The following is a 26,391-nucleotide window of genomic DNA, read 5'->3' on the forward strand; positions in this document are numbered from 1 at the left end:
GTCTCCCTTACCACACCCTTCAAAACGGAACACAGCAGCGCTTTACACTACTGTTATTAGGCAGAAATAGCGCTTATACTATATAGCATATATATAGTATACAATATAGCATATAGCTTATAGAGATACTAGTATCACACACTAGAAATAGGTATGGCGGTGGCACCTCCAAGTCAAGTTTTTGTTCTACTTACCACTTTTTCTTTCTTTCATAATCATCTTTAAGTTTATAATTAAGTGACGGACATAATGTATTGAAAAGACGAATTTCAATAATGATGTAACTATAGTGTGCCCATGCGATCAACATTTGGTTGCTAGACACTTGGCAAGGTTGCACACGTTTTGCATTATTAATATTATTATTGTAGGTAATGTATTAATTTATATGCACATACATTATCTATATATATAAAATGTATTATACAAATATGATGTAAAGTAGCTGGATTTTGGTCAATAAATGTAACACTAAATTATTGACAATTAGTTCTAGGTATTCTATATTATTGTAGAACTATAATTTGGTCTTACATTTATTTTACTTAGTACAATGTTTACCTTTTGGATAAATAAGCTCTTCTACATAAGATTAATCCTGGACTTGGCTTTATATTTTCTTCCCAGAATTTGATCTATATAAGCGGCTCTATCCGATTAACGGTACGGTACGGCACGATAATACAGGGTGTGTTTTCTTTTTCAAAATGATCTCATTCGATTCCCGGTTAGGGAAATATTTTTTTTATATCTAATGATGCAGTTTTAGTCTTTATCAATATAGGTCTCGTAACTCCTATCATCATTTTCGCTATTGCCCCTGTTTTATCCCTGAAGGCCCGCTTGAAAAATTTACCCAGTATACTGTCATACAACCGCCCAGACATGACTCATGCCTCTTAAAAAAATGCATTAAAAAAAGTCTTTACATCTAAACAGGATAATCGGATCCTAACACTTAATATTCGTATATTACGAGTAGTTCTTTCTTGCAAAAGGAGTAAAAATCTGCGTGACTCAGTGGTGACTAGACTTACCTGACATGCAGATCTCAAAATTCCTCGGCTATGTAACAAAATCGTCAGATTTATTGAATTAATTTAGATCTTTCTGAACATTTATTTACAAATTAGTGCCAGTATTTAAAAGTTAAACATTATTATGGCTAGCTTTAAACATGTAATCTTTAAATCGCGAGCATAATATGTAATTACTGGTAATAATAAATTAAGTAATATAAAACGAAAGATAAGCCACGCGGCTTAAAAAGTAATCAAACTGGCGGCCTTTACATCAACTCTAATTAAAAAGAAAAGTGAATTGTTTGTTTCGTTCAACAAAGCACTTTTCCCACACTTTATCTTGTTATCAAGTAAGAATTCGGAGCCGAGATGTCACCGTACGATAAACAGTTTCCTGATGGATCACGATGTCGTGAAAATTAACTTGCTCTACTTAAATCGTATTTTGAAAAACAGTTATACAGTAATCCCTGAATGGCTTTATGAAGAAAACGCGTTGATCTGATTTAATTCGAAGCGTTAATAATTTATTAACGTGAAATATAATGTTGATTGTTCTGAAACTGAAATTGTGATAAATTTATTCGTGTTTCGAAAACAAGTCAATCTAAGTCAAGTCAACCCATCTGATAGTAAGTGGCTACTGCCGCTAATGATAATCTAAAGCCTACCTTAAGTAGGATTAAAGTCTTACCTGTGGTCAACCTCAAGATGCTACTCCTAAGAACTATGGAATACCTTAAATTTGCGTGTCTCCTTTATCCTAAAACCTAATTCATTAGCGCTGAACACTGATGTTGTTAGGCAGAAAGAGAGGTGGTGGTGGCGGTGGCGCCTCAGGAGTCGCACCACCAAGAGATGTACCATCTTTAGATACAAATTACGCAGTTGTTTCTTACGTAATCTGTTGTGTACAAAACAAACGGCTGATCGTTAGAGCACAGGTCATCTCACTCTAAATAGATATGGGCACTCCAACAAAACTGGTTTTTTGAACCATACGCGTTCGCTTACCACGACTATAGAACGAAATAGACTTCTAATAGAAAAATGTCATACTGAGTTATTTGGTATTTTACGATAATTCAAATGTGTAAAAGTGCTCTGTTACAAATATTAGCAGATGACAGACACTACCTTTATCAAGTTGTCTGTCTTATCGCTTGTTGATAGATCTTCGTGGGCCACAGAAGCACTATCCCTTCACCTACTTTTACCATAAACCGGTGTCAAAAGCTGCTATGCTGGTTTAAAGTTTGTTGTAGTATATAGACATACAATACACACATTTTTTCAAATCCCCTAAAGTAACGATGTTTCTCGGACCGCCCTTAAAAATCGATTCCTATTTGAGTTGATTATAGAAGCCCATGTGTTACCTCTTTAGTAAACGCTTGCCATTATGTGGCCCGCATCCATATTTGTGACTTTAAAAAAAGAGGATTTAGTTATAAAATACCTTCGTATGGATAAATCCGATTGCTATACTTGGAGATTGAGGACTGCACGTTGATTGGCCTACATTTCACGCTATTTGATACATATTGGACACTAATTGTCAGACAAGCTCGATACATAAACAATAACGTATTTGATTGACGTAATACCAAATAGAGGATCGTAATAGCAGTCTATTTGGTTAATTTGTCTGTGTTTTTACCTCTATTAAACGTCGATTTACATACAATGGCAAACTATGGCTTGGAACGAAACACGAATAAACTAAGGATGAACCAACTTGCTATTTTGATTCTGCAATGCTGCATATATACAAAATTAAAAGGTTGTCTAAATATTTTTTTATAATAGCAGTTGAATATTGGTAAATGGTTACTGCCGCCAATGGACGTATTTAATAAACTCCAAGATTAGATTCCGACTGGACGTCGGCCACAGATGCGCCACCACCCCTGGGGACTAAGTTGCGATGCCTCGGAAAAGTATGTTTTCTTATAACATCCTTCAAACCAGAACAGAGCTGTGCTTCACTCTGCTGTTATTAGGCAGAAATAGGTGTGGCGTTTGCTGCCGCTAGAGTCGCAGAGAATGGTTCTACCATCTTCAACTATAGGCTACATAACTTTCCTTTTCAGTTAATTATTTTTTAGCTGTCTGGTTTTATTTTTTTATAATAATAGCTAGTGTGGTTTTTAAGTTTTAGTCACCTATAATAGTTGGCAACCATATCATTGGCAGTAAAGTGTGGTTCTGTTATTTAGCTAGCCCTGCGCCACGGCCGCTCGTGCAATACTGATTATGCGCTTTGTGATTCATTTGTATGTTTAATCTGTTTTTGACTCGTATTATTGCGGAAAACAAAAAAGTTATGGAGGTTGTTGCAACGCTAAGGATATTTCGAATTGGAGCTCCTTGCATCATTAAAAATAATTCATTTTAAGAAAATTTGGCAAAATAATAATGACCAATATAAATTTTAATGTATTTTTTAGATAAGCATATTGTGATTTTTGTATAAGACGAAATATTTAATAATTGTGTGTGCCATATTGTTTTACGTAAGTACCTATTTCATTTAAATGCAAATAATATTTAAAACACATAATGTAAAATTTTGGTGGGCAAGTATAATATTAGTTTTATAGGAATTATACCTCTACCGAATAATTAAACGTCGAATAATTTTTTGTACCGAAAAAATAGATCCATTCTAATACCATTAGTATTAGAATGCGTGAATTATACATATATAGAAATAAATCAAACGCTCCGTTGCTTCGCTTATCACCAAAACACACATTTATCTCAATCACCTTGAATTCTTATTAAAATTAGTTCATAATGGGCCAAACATAATAAACTCGATTTGGAAACGTGCAAATTATAACTAGAACAATATGAAGACTCAAGGACTCTGGGCCAGTGGGCTTGATTTATAGGCCATTTACGATTTCGAATTAAATCTCGTCACGGTTTTGATCTCTAATACTTTGAGTTTAAACTTACAAAAAATATTTAAATAAATAAATTCTCTGTATTGTGATTATTTTGGCACAAAGTAAAATTTATAAATAAATTTAAACATTTATAAATACAAAGTAAATTAAATTTGTCAATATTTCACAATTACTAGCATTGCTTCTGTTTTGAATATTACCTATACATAAAATGGACTATTTGTTTTGTCTGTGTGTTTGCCTATACTGCACTATTTTATATACTTACAATTATTATTAAGTATTCTTACAATTCAGACAGGCTTTCATTTAGGCTAATAATTTTGTTTAAAAGGAAACAGAAAATTTTATTCGACTGCCGAGGGTAATGTTTTTGGAGCTTATATATCTTATTCTTGTGTACGCTCTACAGTCAAAACGGAGTGATGGAATTAAATATTTTATAAAATAATACTTCCTCCTTTCAGCTAATTATTTATTTACTTATATTACATTTATATTCTTATCATACATCACAGATACTAGTACAGTGCGTTTATTTAGCTAGAAAGCGTTTGAAGAAATTTGCCAGCCTTATTTATTTATTTATACTTTTGTATCTTTGTTTATATTGTCTGAAATAAATGATTATTATTATTATTATTACGAAATGCCGTATTTCGTAGTACGGCCGGTGGTGCTGAAAAAAACAAAGCTTATGTTTAAGTAGTCAGATATTTTTGTTTTTGTAATAATTATTTATCTTCTAGTTTAAAACAAAAATATCCACGATGTTGAACAGTAGTAAGACGAGGGGAAATACATATTGACTGGTTGGGTTTCCGTCTGCGCACTCATCAATTCTAAGATCACCTGAGTTGGTTTTTGTGCACGTTTTTGTGAGTCTGTAGCACCCACAACGGTATTAGTGTCGGTTTATGAGTGTTAATATTTTTAATCTTGTTCAAATAGTTTTTGTGCGACATCTAGTAATGTTACCTGTTGCAATAAGTGTTGTAATAGAAAACAGGGCGAATCAATTTGTTTCTTACTCGATCTCTACTATGCGTGTATACGGTGAATAAGAAGTAAAGAAGAAGCCATTTTGGAATTGAACTCTTTATTGAAACAAGTATTATCTTAAGGGTCTAAACAAAAGGGTTGAGACCCCTAATATAATCCTTCATATAACTATAATAAGCCATGAATCCTAGTTGAGATTGACAATGGTTATAGTCAGCGTCAAACTGCTAGTCCGCTCTGAAGTTGTTGTGAGCAGGCGTAGTCATATAATTTGCGACGCGATTCATTTCTATATTCAGAACGGACTAGCAGTTTTACGCGGACTATACTATAGAGCAGCAATAACTACTTACCATCTGGTGAAACTACATGCTTCAATTTTATTACGATTAATTTATACCTCCATTCTCAGTTGATTACAGTATAAAATTTTAATTGGAACTTTTAATTAATTACTTGTGTTTACAACTAATCCTTGCTCTATCACTCATTAAATAGTTCAGAGGTTAATAATTAAACTTTGTTCAGCCGGTAAAAACATGTCATTAAAAATATATAAACAATGTGATTCATAATAAAACTGTGAATAATTATATACAGTAAAATTGTTTAATAAAGGAGACTTTAGACCACCCTATAAATGTGTTCGAAATAATTATATTGTAAATACAGACATTGGGCAGTCAATCAAAAATGTTTGGAAAAATCCATCGCAAATTATTTAAGTCTCGATACGTGTAATAGTCCGCGCCAAACTGCTAGTCCGCTCTGAAGTTGTTGCGATCAGGTGTAGTCATACAATTTGCTATGGCGACACAATTCATTACTATATTCAAAGCGGACTAGCAGTTTTACGCGGACTATACCTTATGATAAAAAATGTATAAGATTGAATATGTACCCGCTATAAGAATATGATTTGATACAAGTTCGAAGTTGGTAGAACCCTTTGTGGTTCACCCGGAGTCACCATCGCTGCACTTTATATCTGCCTTATGATAGGAATGTTAAGTATTGCTGAGTTTCGCTTTAAAGGATGAGTGGTAAGGGAGATATCCTTATAGTTATCCGAGGCCTTCCAATCTAATTCCCCAGTAACGTCTTAATCTTATCAATCTTATTTGGGGTTGATTACAGATGTCCATGTTCGACAGTAGTAACTTACCAGCATGTGCACTTGTTACTTGAATATTATAAAAAGTATCTTACAATAACAAAGTTAAAACGCAGTAAAACTCTAATGAGCATAAAGTAATTAAAACGCCTCGGGGCCGGTACCGTTATCAGATTGTTTTCATACGAATCAGATTGTGAAGGCTGCCGAGGTTATGAGACAAAGACATATGTGTATGTCCTTATGATTATGTTATTAATTTTGTAGTTTGTATATAAATAATACGAAGGTGGTAGTACCCTTTGTGGTTCGACTCCGGCGGCACCACCGGTACACCTATTTCGATATAATAACAGTAGTGTTAAGCGCTGCTGTATCCTGGTTTAAAGGGTGTGGTAAGGAAGACATACTTTTCTGAGACGTTCCAGCTTAGTCCTCAGGGGTAGCGCATCTGTGGCCGACCTCAGGTAGGAATATAATTCTATCTGGAGTTAAATACAGTTATCCATAGCACTTACCACCAGGCGGACTGCATGCTCGTCTGCTACTCTTATATTATAGAAAAGGCGTGCCGGTGGCTACCTACCATATCTCTTAATTAATTAAAAGAATCCATACGAGGACCTGATAGTATCAAAGCGAGTGAACCTTGAGAGAACTGCGCTTGCGCAACAAATTGAATGAACACTGGTTAAGTAACGCATTATCCAACCCAGGTCGTGGGAATCGCTGCAACTGACTCCTAGTGTACAAACAATGGTTCGTTTCAAATTTCAATCCATATGACGTGATTATTGCCCACTTTCAATTCGTTGTTCGTACCTAATTTAATGTTGTTCTAATTTTAGAGTTTCGGAGTCTATTGTGATGTTGTGGTTGATGGAAACGAAATTGAATTAATGAGCTTATTTATTTATCTATCTAAATTGTTGCCTACAGTTAAAACTCACAGCGTTAAATCGCGAAAAAAAATATTTTAAGTGATCCATTAATTAAAATTAATCAATTTGAGAATTTTTGCCTACGAAAATTGACTTACCGAGACAATGTCTAGTAGGCAGAAATTATCTTTTGATATTTGATCACAGCTCGCGATCGAGGATGACTGTTTGATCCTTGAACTTAATATGTTATTTTTTTGTTGCAGGTCGAGGCTTCCTAAAATACTAACTTAGGTGAGACATATTCCTTCCATTCATTTATTAGATCGCAGGAAATAATTTATTAGTCGCAGCCCATAACAATAACGAAAAATGTGCTTATTTTAAGTATAAATATTTTTTAGGATTTTTTTATAATATAGGAGTAGCAGACGAGCATACAGTCCACCTTATTGTGAGTGGCTACTGCCGCCTATGGACATCTGTAATCAACCCCAGATAGGATTAGATATTCCCACCTGAGGTCGGCCACAGATGCGCCGCTACCCCTGAGGACTAAGCTGGAACGCCTCTGAAACATCTGTCTCCCTTACCACACCCTTCAAACCGGAACACAGCAGCGCCTAATACTTACACACGTTATTGGTAGGTAGAAATAGGTGTGGCGGTGGTGCCGCCGGAGTCGAACCGCAAAGGGTTCTACCACATTAAATTTCGATGTCTAAGCGCGGTACTTACAATATAAAGCAGGTGGACTGCATGCACAATTTCTATTCAAGAAATTTAGTCTGTATATTTAGGTTTATTAAAGAATAATTGTCTATACAAAAACTTTTCAATATTATCATTGAATTCGATTGATGTTACAACCAGGAAGTTATAACATGCTTATGATTTACGAAAATCAGTTACACTGATGCGCCAGTCATTAGGAGATTAATTAATCAGCATGACAGCGGAGATGTAAGGCTCCTTTATACAGAAACTTTGCCTCAGTCATAAGAGGAATATTCTTTGTATTGATTCCAATTAAATTGGTTGATGCCGGTCATGTTTAAGTTAAACCAATTTGGAATTTTGCGAAATTCATTTATTACATTTATTGCACTATTATATTTATTTATAAACATAATAGTGCCGCCAAAATCTGACCACAAAGGTTCACCGCTTTCAAAGTAAATCTTATTCAACATTATGGTTCTAACCTAACCTTACAAGGATCAAACGTGTGAAGCTTTGTATTTCCGACTAGAATCCAACGCTGCATCTTAAATTTACATAATGTAGTCCTAGTCAGATAATCTATAAAGAAAAACCAAATTTGAATATCATGAAACGTGTCATAAAATTTTACCCAAAAGTTCCTTACTTATATAACATACGAGTACATAATGTATTGTCGAAATTTATCGAATAAAATACTGTATTATTACTCAAAACTTAACTTGCGTTGTAATACGCAAGTCAATATTCCGACACATGTGTACACCGCTCTACTGTATTGAAACTCGCTTCCATTAGCTGATTACGTCGTATATGGTACAGCCGGCACCAGCGCACTGGGTCACCGTGATTACTGGGATGCGTTACACATCGTAATCAATTATGAATTAGCTCTTGCTTCAGCTTTTACTAGTGCTAATAGATTTATGCAGCTTGCAGGCGACGCGTAGTTGGATTTATATAATTCTTTATTTCCTTTTTATATTATCTGTATTGTTTTATATTTCATCTGTACATTGTGATATTTTAATAGTTTTGAGTTGTCAAAGAGCCTTGACACGATATATTTGGAGTCGCTAATAAATTTCTTTAAATATTGTTTTCTATTACTTTTCGTGGTTATAACCCAATCATCGTACGGTCCACAACACAGCTGATGTAAAAGCTTTATAGATTTAAGAAAAGAGATCTGTAGAATCAAATCGTTTTGTGGATGCTGCCTGATTTACTTATGAGATGACCATCTTTACGTTACGTACTTTGAGATGTAAACGGAGTTAGTTACAGAAATTTATTATTTCTGGTTCTGTGAAGAAAAGTTATCGATCCTAAGTTATAAATAAATTAATTTGACAATTTAATTGTTCTTACCTGTTCGGTTCGCCTGATAGAGCCTTCAAACGATTTATTCCCCTTTTTCAAGATGGGGGAAAGACTTGCGACCTTAAAAATTCAATTTAGATTTTAGCACTAATTCCCACTAATAGTCAAACAATAAAATTGCGTCCTCTGACTAAGGACCAAAAATAGTAACATTTCAACTAACCCTCTTTAATAAAATCTTACTCTACTTACTCTACTCTTCACTCTTACTCTACTCTTCACAGCAGCAATGTAGTCCAACACTTGCTTATAAAAAGCTGTTAAATAAAATAGAGGTAAGTTCATTACACTATCATCATAATAAATATTTCACCGAGGCATGGGGCCATCTATAACACTGCCAACTGGCATCCACCCTTACTATAACAGTTTGTGGGGGCTGGTTTAATTAAATGGTTAATTAGGGCAGATGTTCACCTCGATGCACGCCATAATTTAATATTATGAGCTGAATAAGTTACGTTATCCAATTCGTGTCTTTACATTACTTAATTAATATTTCGTTGTACTAGGGCTGATGAAAATCTTTCACGTTTATTATTATTATTTGCAATAAGACTGAACTGTCTGTTAACATGTTTATTAAAAGACTTTATGGTTCGTCTTCGGAGGCACCACTGTCACACTTATCTCTGCCCAATACAAGTAGCGTTTCTGTTTTCTAGTTATAAGATAGACATACTTTTCTGAGGCATTTCTACTTAGTGCTTAGAGGTAGTTACGTATCTGTGGATAACCTCGGGAAGGACTTATCTTATCTGGGGTTGATTATAGATGCCCATGGGCGGCAGTATTCACGTACTTTCAGGTGGACTCCATGCTTGTTTGTTACATTAGAAAAAGGTCGTTACTGCCGCCGAGGTAGATTACTATACCTGTAATCTACGTAACTGTACTTGTAATTAATTCAGAAGAAGGCTGTAATTCGGGAGATATTAGAGTGGCGGTAGTACCTCCAGAGTCTAACCACAAAGGGTTAACCCACATTCCATACTTCATTTTCCCTTCATTTACCGACAATTGTTGATAAAACATTTACGCAAAAACGCCCTTTTATGCCATTTCGCCAGATAACACGATAATTTTGCATAATTACTGGGACAGCGGCTAAAAATAAAGAGATAGCGATGCACGCGCAACATCCTGTCGACTCGTGCGTCACTCGATTGTCGTCATACAAATGTATGGTGGAAATGCTGGCTTTTAACTATTTGGCTGGAAGTACCAGCAAAAGTAGCTAGACTAATGATTGATTCGGAGTCTCGAATGAATCTGCAGATCGATCTTCCATTAAGCGCTTCTAATTTTCGTAACTTGCTTTAACGTGAAAGATGACATTATGAGAAAACTTATAAGCCTGAGAGTTTTTTAAGTACTCAAAATTGTGGGAAGTCTACAAATGTACTTAGTGTGGTGTATTTTGGTTTTAACCTCTCTCACTCTGAGAAGAAACCTGAGCCCAGCAGTGGGACAGTACTCAATCGGTTGACGACGACCATTTCCTACTCATATAAAACTTACCACTACTACATTGGTACCTAGACGAATTCACAAAATGTTCTCATGTGAAATTCGAACGAATAATTGTAAAAACAATAGAATCTGTCAGCAAACGATACAAATAAGATTTTTACGTAATAAAGACACTGTTTGTACTACTATGATCTGGTTTGAAGAGTGTGGGAATTAGATCTACTTATATAAGACTTTCCGTCTGTCCTCCGGAATATAATTCGTTGACTTCAAGGGGACTATATGCCTTGGTTTCTATTTGACTTTATTGCTACGTGTAGTGGAAATAGCAAATGATTATTCCATCTGTTGTGAAGTGGTCTCTGCCGTCCGTGGTCATCATTACTGATTCCAAATAGGAAAGAAAATTTACCTAAGATTAGTAATAGTTCCAAAGACTGAGGTGGAACGGCCCATATTAGTATCTCTTAATTATATCTATACCATTATAATATTATGGACAGAGTAACTGGATACGGTGCAAGCATCGAAATTGTATGAGTGTAAATGTCATAATTATGTAGTAAATGATTTTTTTATTGAAGTAGCAGACGAGCATGCAGTCCAACAGTGGCAGCAAGATGGTAAATGGTCTCTGCATCCATTGCTATCTGTAACTAACTCCTTTTCAAACGGGGTTCTACAGATGCGTCTCCATCTAAATGCAAGAACTGCTACACCATAGACGCTAAAAATAGGTTAGGTGGTACTACTTTCCCAATAAAACCATACTCGTTCTATCTTTTTTGTTTTGAATTAGTTACCTTTATTTTTTTATGTCATATCAAAAGTATTAGAACACACAACGTCTAGTGTTAATAGGTAAGTGAGAGAACAATCCATATTGGGTCACCAGGTAGTCCTATCTTGGCATCATATCCGTCAGGTGGATGATGCGGCGGCAATCAGGGCGCGACGGGCGTTCCTCTTGTTCGGACGCGATTGCATGAGTTGCTACCTATTTCGTGTTATGTTGCCCTACTCTCCGTGCTCAAATAAGTTGCGTTGTATTTTACGCTAATTTTCAAAATACTGTTATGATATATGTGTCATGTGCCATGCCATACCCAGGTGCGGGTACAGAGTTGCAAACGACGATACAGTCTACCTTTTTTGGATGGAAGAAGCAAACAAGTTTGTAGTCCACCTGATCGTACCTGTGATTATGTTGTGATGTGATCATTGCTGTTCATGGTAATCGGTGATGTGATCAACTGCATATAGAACAGATTCTAGCTGAAACTGATTCTTTAATTTTACGCGTAAAGACGCGTAATGCGTAAAGCCTTCGCCACTACTAAGGACTTAAGATGGCCGCCTCATGTGTAAGTTAGCCAGTATCCACACTCTCCGTCGAGAGGTAGAACTCCTCCAAACAATAGGTGCGGCAATGATAGTGTACCTCCCCGAACGATCCATACGGATTTTACCAACTTTCAACCTACTCTATTTCTCAGGTAGAAATAGATCGTAAATGGCTTACTGTTCATCATCATCATTATCTATCATCAACCCATTACTAAAGAAGGATTTGGCCATAGTCCACCGCGCTGGCCAAGTGCGTATTAGTAGACTTCACATACCTTTGAGATTTTTTTTACAAATATCTCAGATATGCAGGTTTAGCAAGTGATAATTAATTTCTAATACGCACATAACTTAATCAGAGGTCCGTGCCTGGGATTTGAAGTTCGGACCCCTCGATCGAGAGGCCGAGCTTTTTAACCACTAGGCTATCACTGCCTGTGGCTTACTGTTGCTGCAGCAACTTCACTTGAGAACTAAGTTGTAATGTACTGGCATTGATCAGAAAGTTTTGCTAACCAAAATTCTATACACATTATCAACTCCTGCTACAGTTTACAAATTCCTTGAGCTAAATTGAACTAATCAAGCAGTGAAACTTCGTTGCTAGGTCAAAATACAGAGCTAATTAAACAGTTCTAACCGATAACCGATAAACGCCTATCATATATTGTTGACGTGTTAATTAGATCCTAAAGAGAACAACTCAATATTGGTACGAATAAAAAACTAAACTTCGATATTTAGTACATATTCGTAGCAGTAAAGTAAACACACTTCTTGTATTTTTACGTACAAAGTCTATATTTCATGGTCAGAAAATTGCCTAATTTTACTTCCCAGAATTTGGTCCTTATAAGCAACACTATCAGATAGTGGAATAATATAGAGGGTGTTTTTTTTTTAAAAATGAACTCGTTCGATTCCCGGCTAGGGAGAAAGATATTTTAAAAAAATAATGATGCAGTTTTAGTTTTTATCAAAATCGGCCTCGTAACACCTTTCAGCATTTTTCGCTAATCCTTATAGTTTCGGATTTGGCCCTGAAGGCCCGTTTGAATAATTCACCCTGTATATCGAAAAAAAAACGATTCAGACACATTGTTGAAAGAAAAATCTTGATACTCACACGTGATGTGAGTGTCATTAGTCATTACTGTCCCACTGCTGGGCATGGATCTCTCGGTGCGAGACTTTCGAGTACACACTTAACTTGATAACAACGAAAATTCAGCCTGCCTGCTTTGGATTCGAACGTCCGATCGATCGGTTGAGAGGCCGACATCCTAACCACTAGGCTATCACTGCTGATATCATGTAGTGAAACATTAGCTTAAAGTCGAGGTTTAGTGAAATCACAGACACTTACTCTAGTAATTATTTCCATAAACGCAATGCTTGGATTTCAATCACTTATCAGTAAACTATTAGAAAGTACCTCGATAACTCCAAGATAATGAGCTACTAATATAATATAACGATAGAAACGATCGTATCGTATCAACGTGACATCAAAATGGCCGCAAGACGTGAAAGTCTCAAGTTCTCCTGCTCAGCTCACTGAAAAATGCAGTCAGTTTGCACTGCGGTTAAATATTATGAATATTTTAGTGTGCTCAGACCAACGGGCGAGAAAATTAGGCTATTTGAGACAAGGATAAGTTTTATCGCAAGGAAAATCTTTTACATTAATGAATAAGGTAGAAATTGCTGCGTTGTGACAATAAATGTATGTACCTACGTGATGGTACCATCGCCATACTTATTCTGCCTTTTAACAGCAATGTTAAGGCTTCGTGTGCTCTGTGTTTTGTTTTGTCGAAGATTGTGACAAAGCAGTTGCGAAAAGAGGAGAAAAATAATGCTATTATACAATATTCATTTTGTCAAAGAAGTAAAATCTCTATAATATTCATCCGATTCATTAACACTTCGCTGTCAGTCAATTAATAATACAATTAGTTTTTTTACACACGTCGTAAGTCACAAATAGGGGTCCTTTGTATTAAAACAAATTGTTACTGACGCATTATTAGTCCTTTCTGTAACCGGGTGGAAAGAAACATGTTAAACCATTATATTACGTCGAAAAACATATTTTTTGTAATTGTATTGAATTCAATTCGTTTCGTTCGCGTCATTGTCGAATAATAAAGGTTGTCTGCGACAACACGCGGGCCCATTATTCTTCAGCCACTTGTACAAACAGCAAGTTTAATATAATTTATTATATTGTTCTGTAAAAACCCCAAGGACGCCATTGTGTTCGGTTTGTTCACCGTCTACCATCACCCGTTTATAAAGGTGACAGTGAGAATAAAATAATGTTATTGGAGAGTCGATTAAGATAATTTACTTTTATTAAAAACTTTTAAACAGAAGTTTTGATAGTTACGTCATTTTGTTTTCTTCTCAGAGAATCCTTTATTTTAATACCAATATGGATGATGCCCATTTCATATCTAGAGATGCATAAAAATTATTATTCCACCATCTTGGAATCCTTGGTCCTCCATGTTGAATTTAGAGTGTCGTCACTAACTATTCTCATTCAAATGTGTATGAAAAGTTTCAGCTCAATCGGTAGAGTTAAGTGGTTTATAATTCACTTCCAAATTTTGTCTCTCACATACATACGAACAAACAAATGAAATTAAATAGAATATTGTAATAAATTCATATTTTACATCTCGGCGACGACTGCTGAAAACATCAAGCGTCCTAAATATGTTTGTTTGTGTAAAACTACATATTAGTACCGTTTGGTCTTTGACTGAACTGAAACTCTGGGTCCATAGGGTCTATATGCAGTTAAACAACGCGCTTGGTCGATGTCTGTGGTGACCAAAGACCTAGCACGCATTTCGCTCAACGAATTAGTATAACTATTCAAAGAGCTGCCAGCGGAACCTTGCCCAAAATGAGCAACGCTGATACCTTTTTGTAGTTATTTGTTTAAATTTCTAATTAATGTGTAGTATCCTCGGATTATATGAGTGTGCATTGCCATGGTAACAATTAAATTAATATTCATTGAATTATCGGGAACAAACAATTCAATTCAAATTTATATATTCCACCCAATTTACTTTCCAACCAAAATAGTGTAATTGGTGAATATAATTTAATTTTTTTAATTATTTTATTGTATCACTGATACTGCATATTTAGAGTACCTAGTAGGTACTTTTATTCTGTGCGAAAATGAGAGTTAAATAACTCCACATTTGTTTAACTTTGAATCTCATCGCCCATGCAATGCCCTATTTCACAAACAAAATAAACTACAAAATCGAAAAAAAAAAACAAAAATTTGTTTATTCATAACAGTTTGTTTAATGGCCGCAGCCGAGCAATTATCTCCCATTCCCCGTCGATTCGACACGAACAGAACAAAAGCAATTAAACCAGTCGATTCAAAGTTATTCGAAGTGAGCGCTCGAGCTGGCCCAGTTACCCGGGGGCCTATATACAACATAAATCCGTGTCAGTAGCCCACTGTTTGCAGATCATCGTGGATTATAGAGCGGAGAGTGAATCATTCGAATAATTCCAACGACGCTGCGTTTTTAAATTTTTGAATTTATTTACGTTGAGTTAATTGAGGTTGTAAAAAAAATTGAAAAAAATGGCATGAAATGAATGGACTGAAAATTGAGAAAAATGGCAGTTTGTCAATTTAACCAATGAGAGCTATAATGACTGTGCCTCCGTGCACGTAATGTCTGTGCATCAGAATCATAGACTGACATTTACCTCTGTAAATGTCAGTCTATGATTCTGATAACAGATAATTACAATATATAAATTTATGAATCTAGTCACAGATTGAGACTGTATTTTCAGACAATTATTAAACATGATTTAAAATAATCAAAATACCTACAAACGTTTTCAAGTACTTAAAAGTGTTTTTGCTATGACGCATATTTTATCTCTTAATTAGTTTTTTTTGTGTGGTCGTGGTACCACCCCCGTCAAACCGGTTTAATAATCTTTTAAGGTGTACTTAATTATCAAATAAATATTTTTTTATCTTTCTCGGTACTGCAATAATATTCAGAGGTGAAACATGTGAACCTACTAGATGCAAATACATATTGCAATAAGCAAATATCATTGCGCTAATGACTAGCCGAGTGAAATTAACAAATTAATGAACGATAAATATACCAACACTTCAGATCGCTTACAAACGCTATTGCACGTAAAATTCTAACAAAAAGTTGTTTACGACGAAGCCGGTTGTAAAGTTCACGCATGATGTAAGATTCATATAGGAAATTTAGAATAAAAACATACAGAATCCGCGTTGACAATGACGCCATTTTAGCACTGTTTCATTTGTGACGTTTTAAATTAACTGTTACAGTTAAGTGTATGGTAAAAGTAAAAGTATATCTATTCGATGTTGTCAATATAATTTCTTTCTCTAATATAAAACTTTTTATATTATATTTTTATCTAAGCTTAATAAATACAGCAAGTGCAAAAGACTTTGTAGTCAACCTGCACAGTCACTGCCGTCCGTGGGCGTCTGTGATGTTTACGACATAATTCACTACTGAGGATGGAGGAGGAAGATAAGTAGACACCGCATGTATAAGTGAGTCGAAGTCCATATTTTTCCACCGAAACGGAGTTCACGCTAAAAAGGGTGTGGTGGTGGTACCCTTAAGGTGGAACGCTATGCCACGTTTCTAATAAACTGTTCATACAAATTAATTTGCACATTCTACATTTATTTATTCTAAGGAACCACGCGTAACGTTTATGAGCTATAAATAGATTAGGATTTTTGTCTCAGCTCTACATTGTCGATCGTCTTTTGCATCAGATAATTGTCGGATTAGGTAATTAATTTCAACTGTCATTTTTTAAACGCTCTATGCTTTCTACAATTATAGCTCCACTTTAGGATTTTCTGTGTCATAGTTGCCATGAACACAGACATAGACGAATACAAAAATAGCTAGACACAGAACAGAAATCTATATTCATATACCTGTCGGATCGGGAATCGAACCCGAAAACCACTGCGTGTCAGACCGGTATGGTGACCGCTCTGTGGATCATCAACTTAGCGATCTTAAGTGTCGTGTTGTCTAGTGTTTTTTTAGAGTATATTGTAGTGTAGAGTAGTATTTTAATTGATTTCAGCGTATTGATTCGGAGTAGTTGTCACCGCCATGATAGAGATGGGAGAGATTGCACAATGCACATATTTATGTGCAAGCATATTTTTATTAATTACGAACACCACAATCAAGTAATTTTAAAGAAATAATGAGTATACGCCATTCTCATGTTCATTATTAAATTAACTAGATTGATTTCGAAAATCTGTTGCTGAATACATAGCACAATGCATACAGTAACTGATGTGAAATGTCTAGCTAGTGTAGAAATGTTTCTGTAATTTTCGCTGTTGTATACAGTAGATACATTTCATTTTGGTTTTATTACTTTTATAAACTTTTGTAGTATAAAATAAACATTCTAGCAACTACAAATAGCTTACGTAGCTTAATTTTACCCAGTCTTAGGAATAGATGCTTCTTACTTATTAATCAACCAGAATTTAGCTTAGATAAAGTAATATTTTTATGTTAAACTAAAAGCATCTATCATATTTCAAGCTATTTGAGCTTTAATATCATAGACCACAATTGTACCACAGACAAACACTTAGATTTAATTTATTTAATCTATAACTCACACCGTAAATTAAATACAATTGATAAAAACCAAAACAAACGTTAAACAAACACATAGGAAGCGCATTGACGTCACAGCGCCAAGATGGCTGCCTTACGATCATGTGGCTAGAGTTAGGTAAAGTGCAGTGACCCCGCTCAATGTTAATGTCAGCTGTAACTGGTAAACGTTTCCGAGTGTTTGGGCAATCGACGATGTTCGATTTTACCTTAGAACTAAAACACACCTTAGAAATAAACAATGTTTTCGTCTGAATACGTTGTTTTTAAAACGTAATTCTGTGAAACGCAAATCAGAAGTCAATATCGAGGTATGAGTGTCAATTAAAATACAAAAGTATGAATATTGAATGTTATGCTTGATCGCGTAACCCTATTATCCAAATTGGAATGAACGAATAAATTAAGAAATGAACCAACGAATGCACTAGTGAGGATTATAGAATAAATTATTACTTATAATGATCATCATGATGCTGATGATCATAATCTAGGTCATCAACCATAGCATAAGTTACGTAACATCTATCTAATGGCTATGAACATGGTACACCTGTTATCATATGACACGCATATCTGACCTGACACGCAGTCCATTTCAGGTTCTATTCTCGGGCAAGCAGGTCCAGAAATGGACCCTTTATATGTATGTGACAATAGAATTTGAAAGGGTGAAATTTGATTTGTGATTTGCATCTGGTGTTTATGTACATACGGATTTTGGTGTACGTTTGGTGGGCGCTCGTGACAATGTAGTAAGCGCATTTTTTACCAAAAAGATAGAGCTTTTTAATAAATTTTGGACGGACGGCTGAGCTTGGTAATAGGGTAGTAATAATTATGTCTATATTATGTCTACCTAGTTCAAAAGCGTTTGCCAATACCTAATCATGATTTTTCCTTAAACAACCAATAATACTGAATGTAGAGTGACAGTAATTGGGATATTCTTCTAGTGTTTCGTTAATCAGGCCCAATTAGTAACTAGAACCTATCGAATTGTATCCGTACAGCGATCTGAACAATTAACGTGGAAAGTTGAAGAAAGTGTTTCTTATTTCGCGAACGATTTATTAACAATACCCACTGTAACCACACTGAACCATTTATTGCAGTCTGATAAGAAATGCGTACAGCACTTTCTAACTTAAAGTGTAGGTAATTTGGTCTACAATAGAGTGTAGTAGGTCTGAAAAGCAACGATGTATGTTGTTTAGTGTACGGTTTACGAGAGTGGACGAAATGTTGCTTAAGGACTTGTTTCGTCGTCGACGCAAAGCGAGTAGCGAGTTGTCTAAATATATTTTGAACATGTCAGTTTATGATCGATTTTGACTGCCACTACGACATAAAAAACGAAACGAACGTTTAAGGCAATTTTGACTACAATTTAATAAATAAACTTATCAAAAAGTAAAAGAGAGACTCTCCAGAGAGCTCCTTAATAATCTTTGAATCTGAATTACTTAGATTCTAACACCATTTCGCAATTGAAGCGGCGTAATAAACTCCATAACATCTATTCCACCGTACAAATGATCCTTATACTGTGTCTTTTCCATAAAATATTCAAAATAATTATGCTGTTAGCAGAGATAAACATAGATCTGTTGCTGACACATCATTTTTTTTCTTTAATTAATCATATATTTTGTAATAGGTACGCTTACTTACACAGCGTTTGTTAAAAGACCTCTGTTCACTTTTCATTCAGGGGATTCATGATATTACATTCTTGGGATTTTAGACCGACTTATTCGACATTTTGATGATGATTATGACATACTCGTAATTTAAGTTTTTTTAACGCCCAAGAAGATTCTAAATATAGCTTGGATATATCTTTCTATTAGCCATCGTTGATCGCTGTCAGTACAACAGTCAGTACCGTCGGTAACGCTTGCATTGTTCGAATGTGAGAGGCAACGGGAGGAGATGCAGTCAAGCGCACTTTATTATATTTTGAACACAATACGAGCCGTGCGGATGCTGTTAAGTACAGTCTAGCACGAAATCTTCAAGAATTTGTACTCAAGTTGCAAGTTATATTTTTTAATATTTATCTAAATCTGTTTTAACAATTGACGATATGTTCGATGTTATAGTGATTTGATCCAAAAATATAATAATGGTGATAGGGTTTTTACGGGAGACATACTTTTCGGAGCTATAACAGCTTAGTACTGAAGGTAGCGGCGCATATGTGGCCGACCTCGGGTAGGAATCTACTGTTATCTGGGGTTGATTAAAAATGTCTAATACTATCAGATGTACTGCGTTCTCATCTACTACAACTATATTATCAAAAAGTCAAATTGTAAGAATAACGGCCACTTCCGTTGCAGATCTGAAATTGGAATTCCTTTATTTTTATTTCAAAATAGATTTATCAGTAGAAATTACTTATTGCCTCTTTAAAGATAAAAGAGAACATCTGAGAAAGCATGAATCCCTTTAGGTCCTTCATAGTTTCTAAACGGTTCGTAAAATTTTTGTGGGATGTATAAACTAACGCCCGTTATCAATAAATAATCAATCTATCCAATATTTAGCTTACTATAAATTGTATTGTACACATTCTTATGCTGAAAGGAGAGCTTTTATCGTGACCAAAGAGTCGAAAATATATAAATCGTTTTCCTGAAGTATTTAAACGTTTTTTTCGTTTATCTGTGCAGAAAGTATTTACAAAACGTTTTCCTGAAGTATTTAAACGTTTTTTTCGTTTATCTGTGCAGAAAGTATTTACAAAATTAGTTACTTTAACAACCAACTTGTACACTAAAGTCACGAGTAGAAAGCTAGGAAGTCCAAAGTAAAAGTAATCGGATTGATCTTGATTCGATTCCTAGAACTTAACTCTTAAGTATTGCCTTGTTATTGCAGAGACGCGTAAATCAGTACTTTACATCTATTGGGGTTGCATACAATATATCAATTAGCATTTAATGTCAGTTTAAATAGCACTGTTAATCCCCGCTGTTTTCTGCTTTGAAGGTGTGATAAGGGATATACTTTTCAGAAGCATTGCAAGTTAGTCATTAATATTAATGCAAGTCAGCAGCGCATTGGTGGCCGACCAAATCTTATCTGGGGTTGATTATAGGGGATTATATGGGGTTGATGTCTATGTCTATGGGCGACAATAGCCACTTACCATACAGTGGACTACATGCTCGTCTGCTACTCCTATATTTGAAAAAAATCGGGTGAAATTGTTCGTTTATGATATTAAATATGGAAGAAAACAAATATTATTTTTTGGATTTATCTACACAAGTGTATACGCGAACAGTAAGGAGGGAAGTAGTAACACTTATCACACCATTGTTTCTCTGTTGAACACAATGTGCTAACTACTGAACACCTCGGGAAACTATGCTGGTGTTTCACGTGAGCTAGACCTAGTAAGGCTAATGACTGTTATCTACAACTATTACTGTTCCATAGTAGGGTCTTCTATGATAACAAGAAAGGTTGAAACTTGATTTTTCCATCAGGGAATTAAATCTCACGCACGTCTGGTTTTGAAAAGTTACTTATAAGTATAATTTTAATACGAACGTAACATAAATTATTTAGCACTCGCTATAACCGTCATGCCTGAAAGTTCTTATAAAAGTTTTCAAAGGTCAGTGGAGTCTACTAATTAGCATTTTCCCTGTGTGGTAGACTATGACCTAAAGACTTCATGAGACTAGTGTCCAGTAATGGAACAGTTATAGGTTGATGACAACGAAGCAGCAAACAAGCTTTCAGTCCACATGATAGTACCTCTAGGTTTTACAGATCTTGTTGGCGACACGCGCGTCCTTTGCGTATATATTCCTAACTCGATTTTATTTTCTTTTCTTTTGTAATTACAACATTAAAAATAATATTTATGTACATAAAGTTAAGAATAACCGTAAAAACAATGTCGGGACCTATAGATTTCATATTTATCACAGTTAAAACTAGGGTACTTTGTACGGAATAAATTAGTCGACCATTCGAGATTTTCGTAACACGACGCGTTTTATTTTCGGCGATCCTTTGCACCTATATATGCGTAATAATATTTTCGTAATAATACCTTATTATCTAATTATTCATTAGGTTTTAAGTGTTTATCGTAAATCATGGCGCACCTTTACTTTTAGCGTTGCGTTCCATTATAATTAACAGTAATAGTAATGTGTAATGCATTATTTAGTAGCATTTAAGGTGTGTTTATAACTTTGTACTGTTAAGCGTCTTTGTATTGCAAGATTTGCAAGCGTAGTTCGTAGAAACTATTTTTTATTGTTATTGTATATTTAACCTTTTTTTGTGATATGTAAAGATTAATATGAGATTTAGAGTATTGTACATATAAGGAATTAATATGACTCTTTTCTTTATAAATTATTCAAAAGTTTATGAATCCAAAAGTAGCATTATTTAGCAAGACGATATAAATCAGACTTATATTATAATAAGATTTTCAAATCATCTTTTTCACATTCCAGGCCATACGATGAGGTGTCTGTGATCTCACAACCTGGGCGTGAGAGACGCCAGCTATCCAAGATGACATCGGAACGAGCCATACCTCATCTGCGCGATATCTTCGGTCTCAACCAGCAGTACGACGGCAAGCCCTTCGAGGACAATGACGACAAGACAAAGAAGGCAGCTAGAAAGAAGAAGGAGGACTTCCGTTCTTACGGCAACGGAGACGTCAAAACGCTCGAGCGGCATCTCAGTATGAAGAAGACTATTCGTAAGAAGATTATGCGCGATCTCCAACAGGCGTTCGTTGAAGACCCTAACGAGTTTAAGGTCGAGAACACGAGCCCGGAGAAGCTAAAAGCAGAGCTCAGCGCGGAAGCGGTCAAAATCGAGAAGAATGTCCGCAAGAACGACCCGACGTTCTTGGACATGCTTCGAGGGGAAACCAGGGGCGAGGAGACGCGGGAAGAGCAACCGCCCGCGGAGAAGACCAGCTTCTGGCGGCGTCTCACGATGAAGAACAAAAACAAAAGATAATTGGAACGTGGAAGCGAACGTTACTCCGTTTTTAACCAATCAACTACGCTATTCTCTGATTGCTTGTACTTATTGTCTTCTTAAGCAAACGTTAGGTATCATTGAGCTACCAACTAATGATCTTTGGGTCTCAAAAATGCCCGAAATAAAAGTGCTACAATACAGAAAAGTGCTATATTGACGGATCAGGTGTCATCTAGCCTAACAACAAACAACAGTTCTGCCGTGTGGTGCGGGTATGGTACCTACATGTGAAAAGACCTAATGTGAGAAAGTCTAGTTTATACATTTTTCTCTATCACATACATAGGTACCTAACTTTTGCTTAGGATGGTACTATTATTAAGGTAAAGACACCTATTTCCGTGGTTAACGGTTCCTGAACTATACAGAACATCGGAAATTAATTAATTATCTTTCTGACTCATCATTACACATTATTATCAGAAAGTGGTAAATATTAATTGAATATATGAAAAAATAGTAATTGCAAACACGTTAAACAACCCTTTTGATGATATGGTCATGACATGATATACGAGTATGTAATAACAATTATTGAATATGATATCTTTCAGTAAAAAGAGCTTGTAAATTGTTATAAATGCCGTTTATAACCCTCGGAATTTGGTTCCGATTCCAGAAGCATTCGAAATAAGGTGTCTTTACCTTCGGTATCCCTTTTTAAACGTTATAAATATTATACTATTTCACTAACATGCAATAGTCGTTAACGATACAAACTTTGTCATATTCATACGTATATTTATTATTGTACGTACATTAAATATATTTTATGAAAATCGACTGAATTCTGTAGATTGACCAATATACGAGATAGCTAGTTTAGAGGCTTAGAATATAAAAATATATAGAAGAAGCTTATAATGAATTTGTGTCGCGCAAGTACGCAAGTACTTAAAATATGATGAGATCGCTGCATTTTTCGATGGCACATCACTATATTGCGACATTATAAACATATTAAAATCATAACTAAATTGAATTTGGAATAGTAAGATTAAATTTTTTTAATATTTAAGTACTGTCGTCTTTTTAAGACGTAACGCCATAAACGATGTCTTGAAATAATGACACATTATTCAAATAACGAGGCTTATATATTCTTATATTCTAAGTTTAGAGATTGGTCTTAAAAAACATTGTAACACACGTAATGTGGACATTTGTAATTTTTTAGATCTCTTAGTTTTCAGTAACGGCGTGAGGATACTCCGGGACTGCGATTTATTTAAGAATAAGGATTTTAATACATTATCAAAGACATTTAAATATATAGTAGCTATAGGGCGGACATGGGGAAGAAGTGGGACACGAGTTATTACCAATTGGTAATAAGTCGTTCCGAAATATACTTATATTAAACCCGAAATCATGGTGTGAAGCGAAAAGTTTTTATATGAAAATCTTGATAATGTCCGCTCTACAGCCCATATATATTTAATATCTTTGTTAAGCAATGTGTCACAGATAGTCACCATGAACTCTGATTCTAGATTAGCTGGAGATTACAGGTTGTGCAAATGTCATGCCAAATATCACCGGAAGCATTAAGGTGTTAAAAACAAAAAATCTCGAAATTCGTGTTATTAATGGCGTAGAATACTTCAGAAGATCCGGGTGACTGCAGCTAATTGGGAGCTTCCATTATTTCTTGTCAATATTTTGGTTTTCTTGAATTTTAGTGCTCATAAAAAGAAAAAAATAAAAATTAGTTTCAAAGATAGGTAAGTAATTACGAAGTTCCGTAATTTTTGAAACTATTTGTTAAAGAGCATAAGTTGTTACATAATCATGAAGGACCAATTATTGCCAATAAGTAACATATAACCAAAAAAATCATGTCGTCTTAAACAGTATTAGCAATACTTTATACTACTTTATTTTGTCGAAACTATACAATACTGATAAATAACATAACATGGTACTTAACATTGTATGTAACATGTTACAGAGTTTAACATGATACAAAATACTTAACATGTTATGAATATGATATAGTACTTATAATTCCGTTAAATGTTAGGTTCTTGCGCAAAAATCGAATAAGACAGTGTGATCAGCAGTCAATAGTTTCACAATCACGGCGCATAAAAATGAATGTTTAAATAAAATTAATTCAATTTCGTGTTCGTCAAGGTTAATCGATAATATTGTACACATTCAGTACGTATCTAGTTAATGTAAGTCATATGGTGATACAATGCAAGGATATAAAATTGTATTTATATTAATACGATTTCCAAAATCTTTTCCAAACTCTCATTGTAAAAAAAATCTGATCATAGTTCACCACGCCGGACAAGTGCGAATTGGTAATTCAGAAGTTAAGATGTTTTAAAGACTTCATGGAAATTTAACTTTGTATGTTTTTATACGCACTTACCTAATATTGAAAAATATATTGCCTCGGTATTTACCCCGACCGAATTTCCTAAATTCATATTTCATACCACTATAATTATCGAGAACATATAAAAAAGCACGGCGTGTGTTACCAAATTTCAGGAACACACGCAGTACTTATAGTACACAAAAGGTTTAAATTTTTGCGTTATCTGTGTAACCATTAAGAACACGATTGTATAAAAGGTAGGTGATTATCTGTGACATATTCAATGTATAAGATTCTTAGATACATCAGTAGCTTTTACTACAATATCTTTGCGTACTGTGTTCCCTAGTTACTTATATCTTTGTAAAGTATATTATATGATGAACGTTTTATAATGTTGTCTTTTAAAGTTTTATCGAGATTTTCTATGTAATTATTGTATTGACGTTTTGCCTCTACTGTATATTATACACACATTAAAACATCTTTGGGCAAGATGGTTAATTTCAATTCGGCTGTGGACTAAGTAATCAAATGGACTCCTAATTTAACGGCTGAATAAGCCCACTTTCCGGTGCGTCTAAAATTTTACTCGCTGCTTGGTCAGACTTGGATTCGTGCCAAATTATGGAACCAATATTAAGTATTCATTGCCATTTACATGGTGTCTAATTACTGATATACAAATGTGTATATTACATATTTCCATGTATGCATGACGTGTATGTATAACACGTTCTGGGTCTATTTGATAACTTGCTCATAGAATACAGTCGACTGACATTTTCATCTCCAAAGGTGTTAAAGTTTTATATGAACTGCATTTTATGGTACCCGGCTGTCATAATAAGAAAGCAATACGTGGTAGGCAGATGTAAGGTAGATATAATTTTCTGAGGCGATCTTGAGGCTGATCTTGACTGAGTATTCAAGGATAGCATCTGCGATCGGCTTCATGGGACATTATTTTGTTAATAAATTATGAAAAGTGTACGTGAATATTGGGTGTAACAAAAATGTAGACTTAAATAAGACAAGAAAACCTGTTGTTCTGTCTGGGCACATTAAAAAAGATTCTCATATTGTCACATTTAGGTGCAAAGCTGTATAAATCCAAAAATTGAAGTCGATCAGGATAATCCCGAAAAAATAAACTGTTCGACGATTTCACTCCGGTATTACGAGGATGAACTATACTTTTACAATCGAAGAATCGACACATTCAGATAAGTTTTTACAACCATTGGTGCTTATTTTTTACAACAAAAATCACCAATAATCAGAATAAACAATCTGTTTTCTGAGACTGACGTAACTTATTACTCTTTTTATAAATGTTTTTGTAAAGTGTTTAATAAGTACGTACTTAGATATATAAATATAAATCGCATAATACGAACAGTACATAAGTTAATATTACACTAAATTAAATTTTAGACTTCGTTTATCTT

The 26,391-nt window shown here is 34.8% G+C and overlaps 1 protein-coding gene across 2 annotated transcripts in view; it reads left to right on the forward strand.

Annotated features, from left to right (window-relative positions):
- The window catches only part of LOC140750690 (uncharacterized), a 95,964-nt gene extending 70,142 nt beyond the window's left edge, over window positions 1-25,822 (forward strand). The window contains exons 3-4 of one of the 2 annotated variants that reach the window (XM_073084382.1): window positions 7,201-7,228; window positions 22,065-25,822. In XM_073084382.1, the coding sequence (XP_072940483.1) occupies window positions 22,126-22,584 (459 nt within the window). In that variant the 5' untranslated portion in view covers window positions 7,201-7,228; window positions 22,065-22,125 and the 3' untranslated portion in view covers window positions 22,585-25,822. The remainder of the gene's footprint in view (window positions 1-7,200; window positions 7,229-22,064) is intronic. The other variant, XM_073084383.1, reaches the window with a different exon arrangement.
- Window positions 25,823-26,391: the final 569 nt, after the last annotated feature.

Source organism: Epargyreus clarus, unplaced genomic scaffold (genome assembly GCF_041222505.1).
Source record: "Epargyreus clarus isolate Ecla_fem2 unplaced genomic scaffold, WU_Ecla_fem_2.2 ptg000021l, whole genome shotgun sequence".
NCBI lineage: Eukaryota > Metazoa > Arthropoda > Insecta > Lepidoptera > Hesperiidae > Epargyreus > Epargyreus clarus.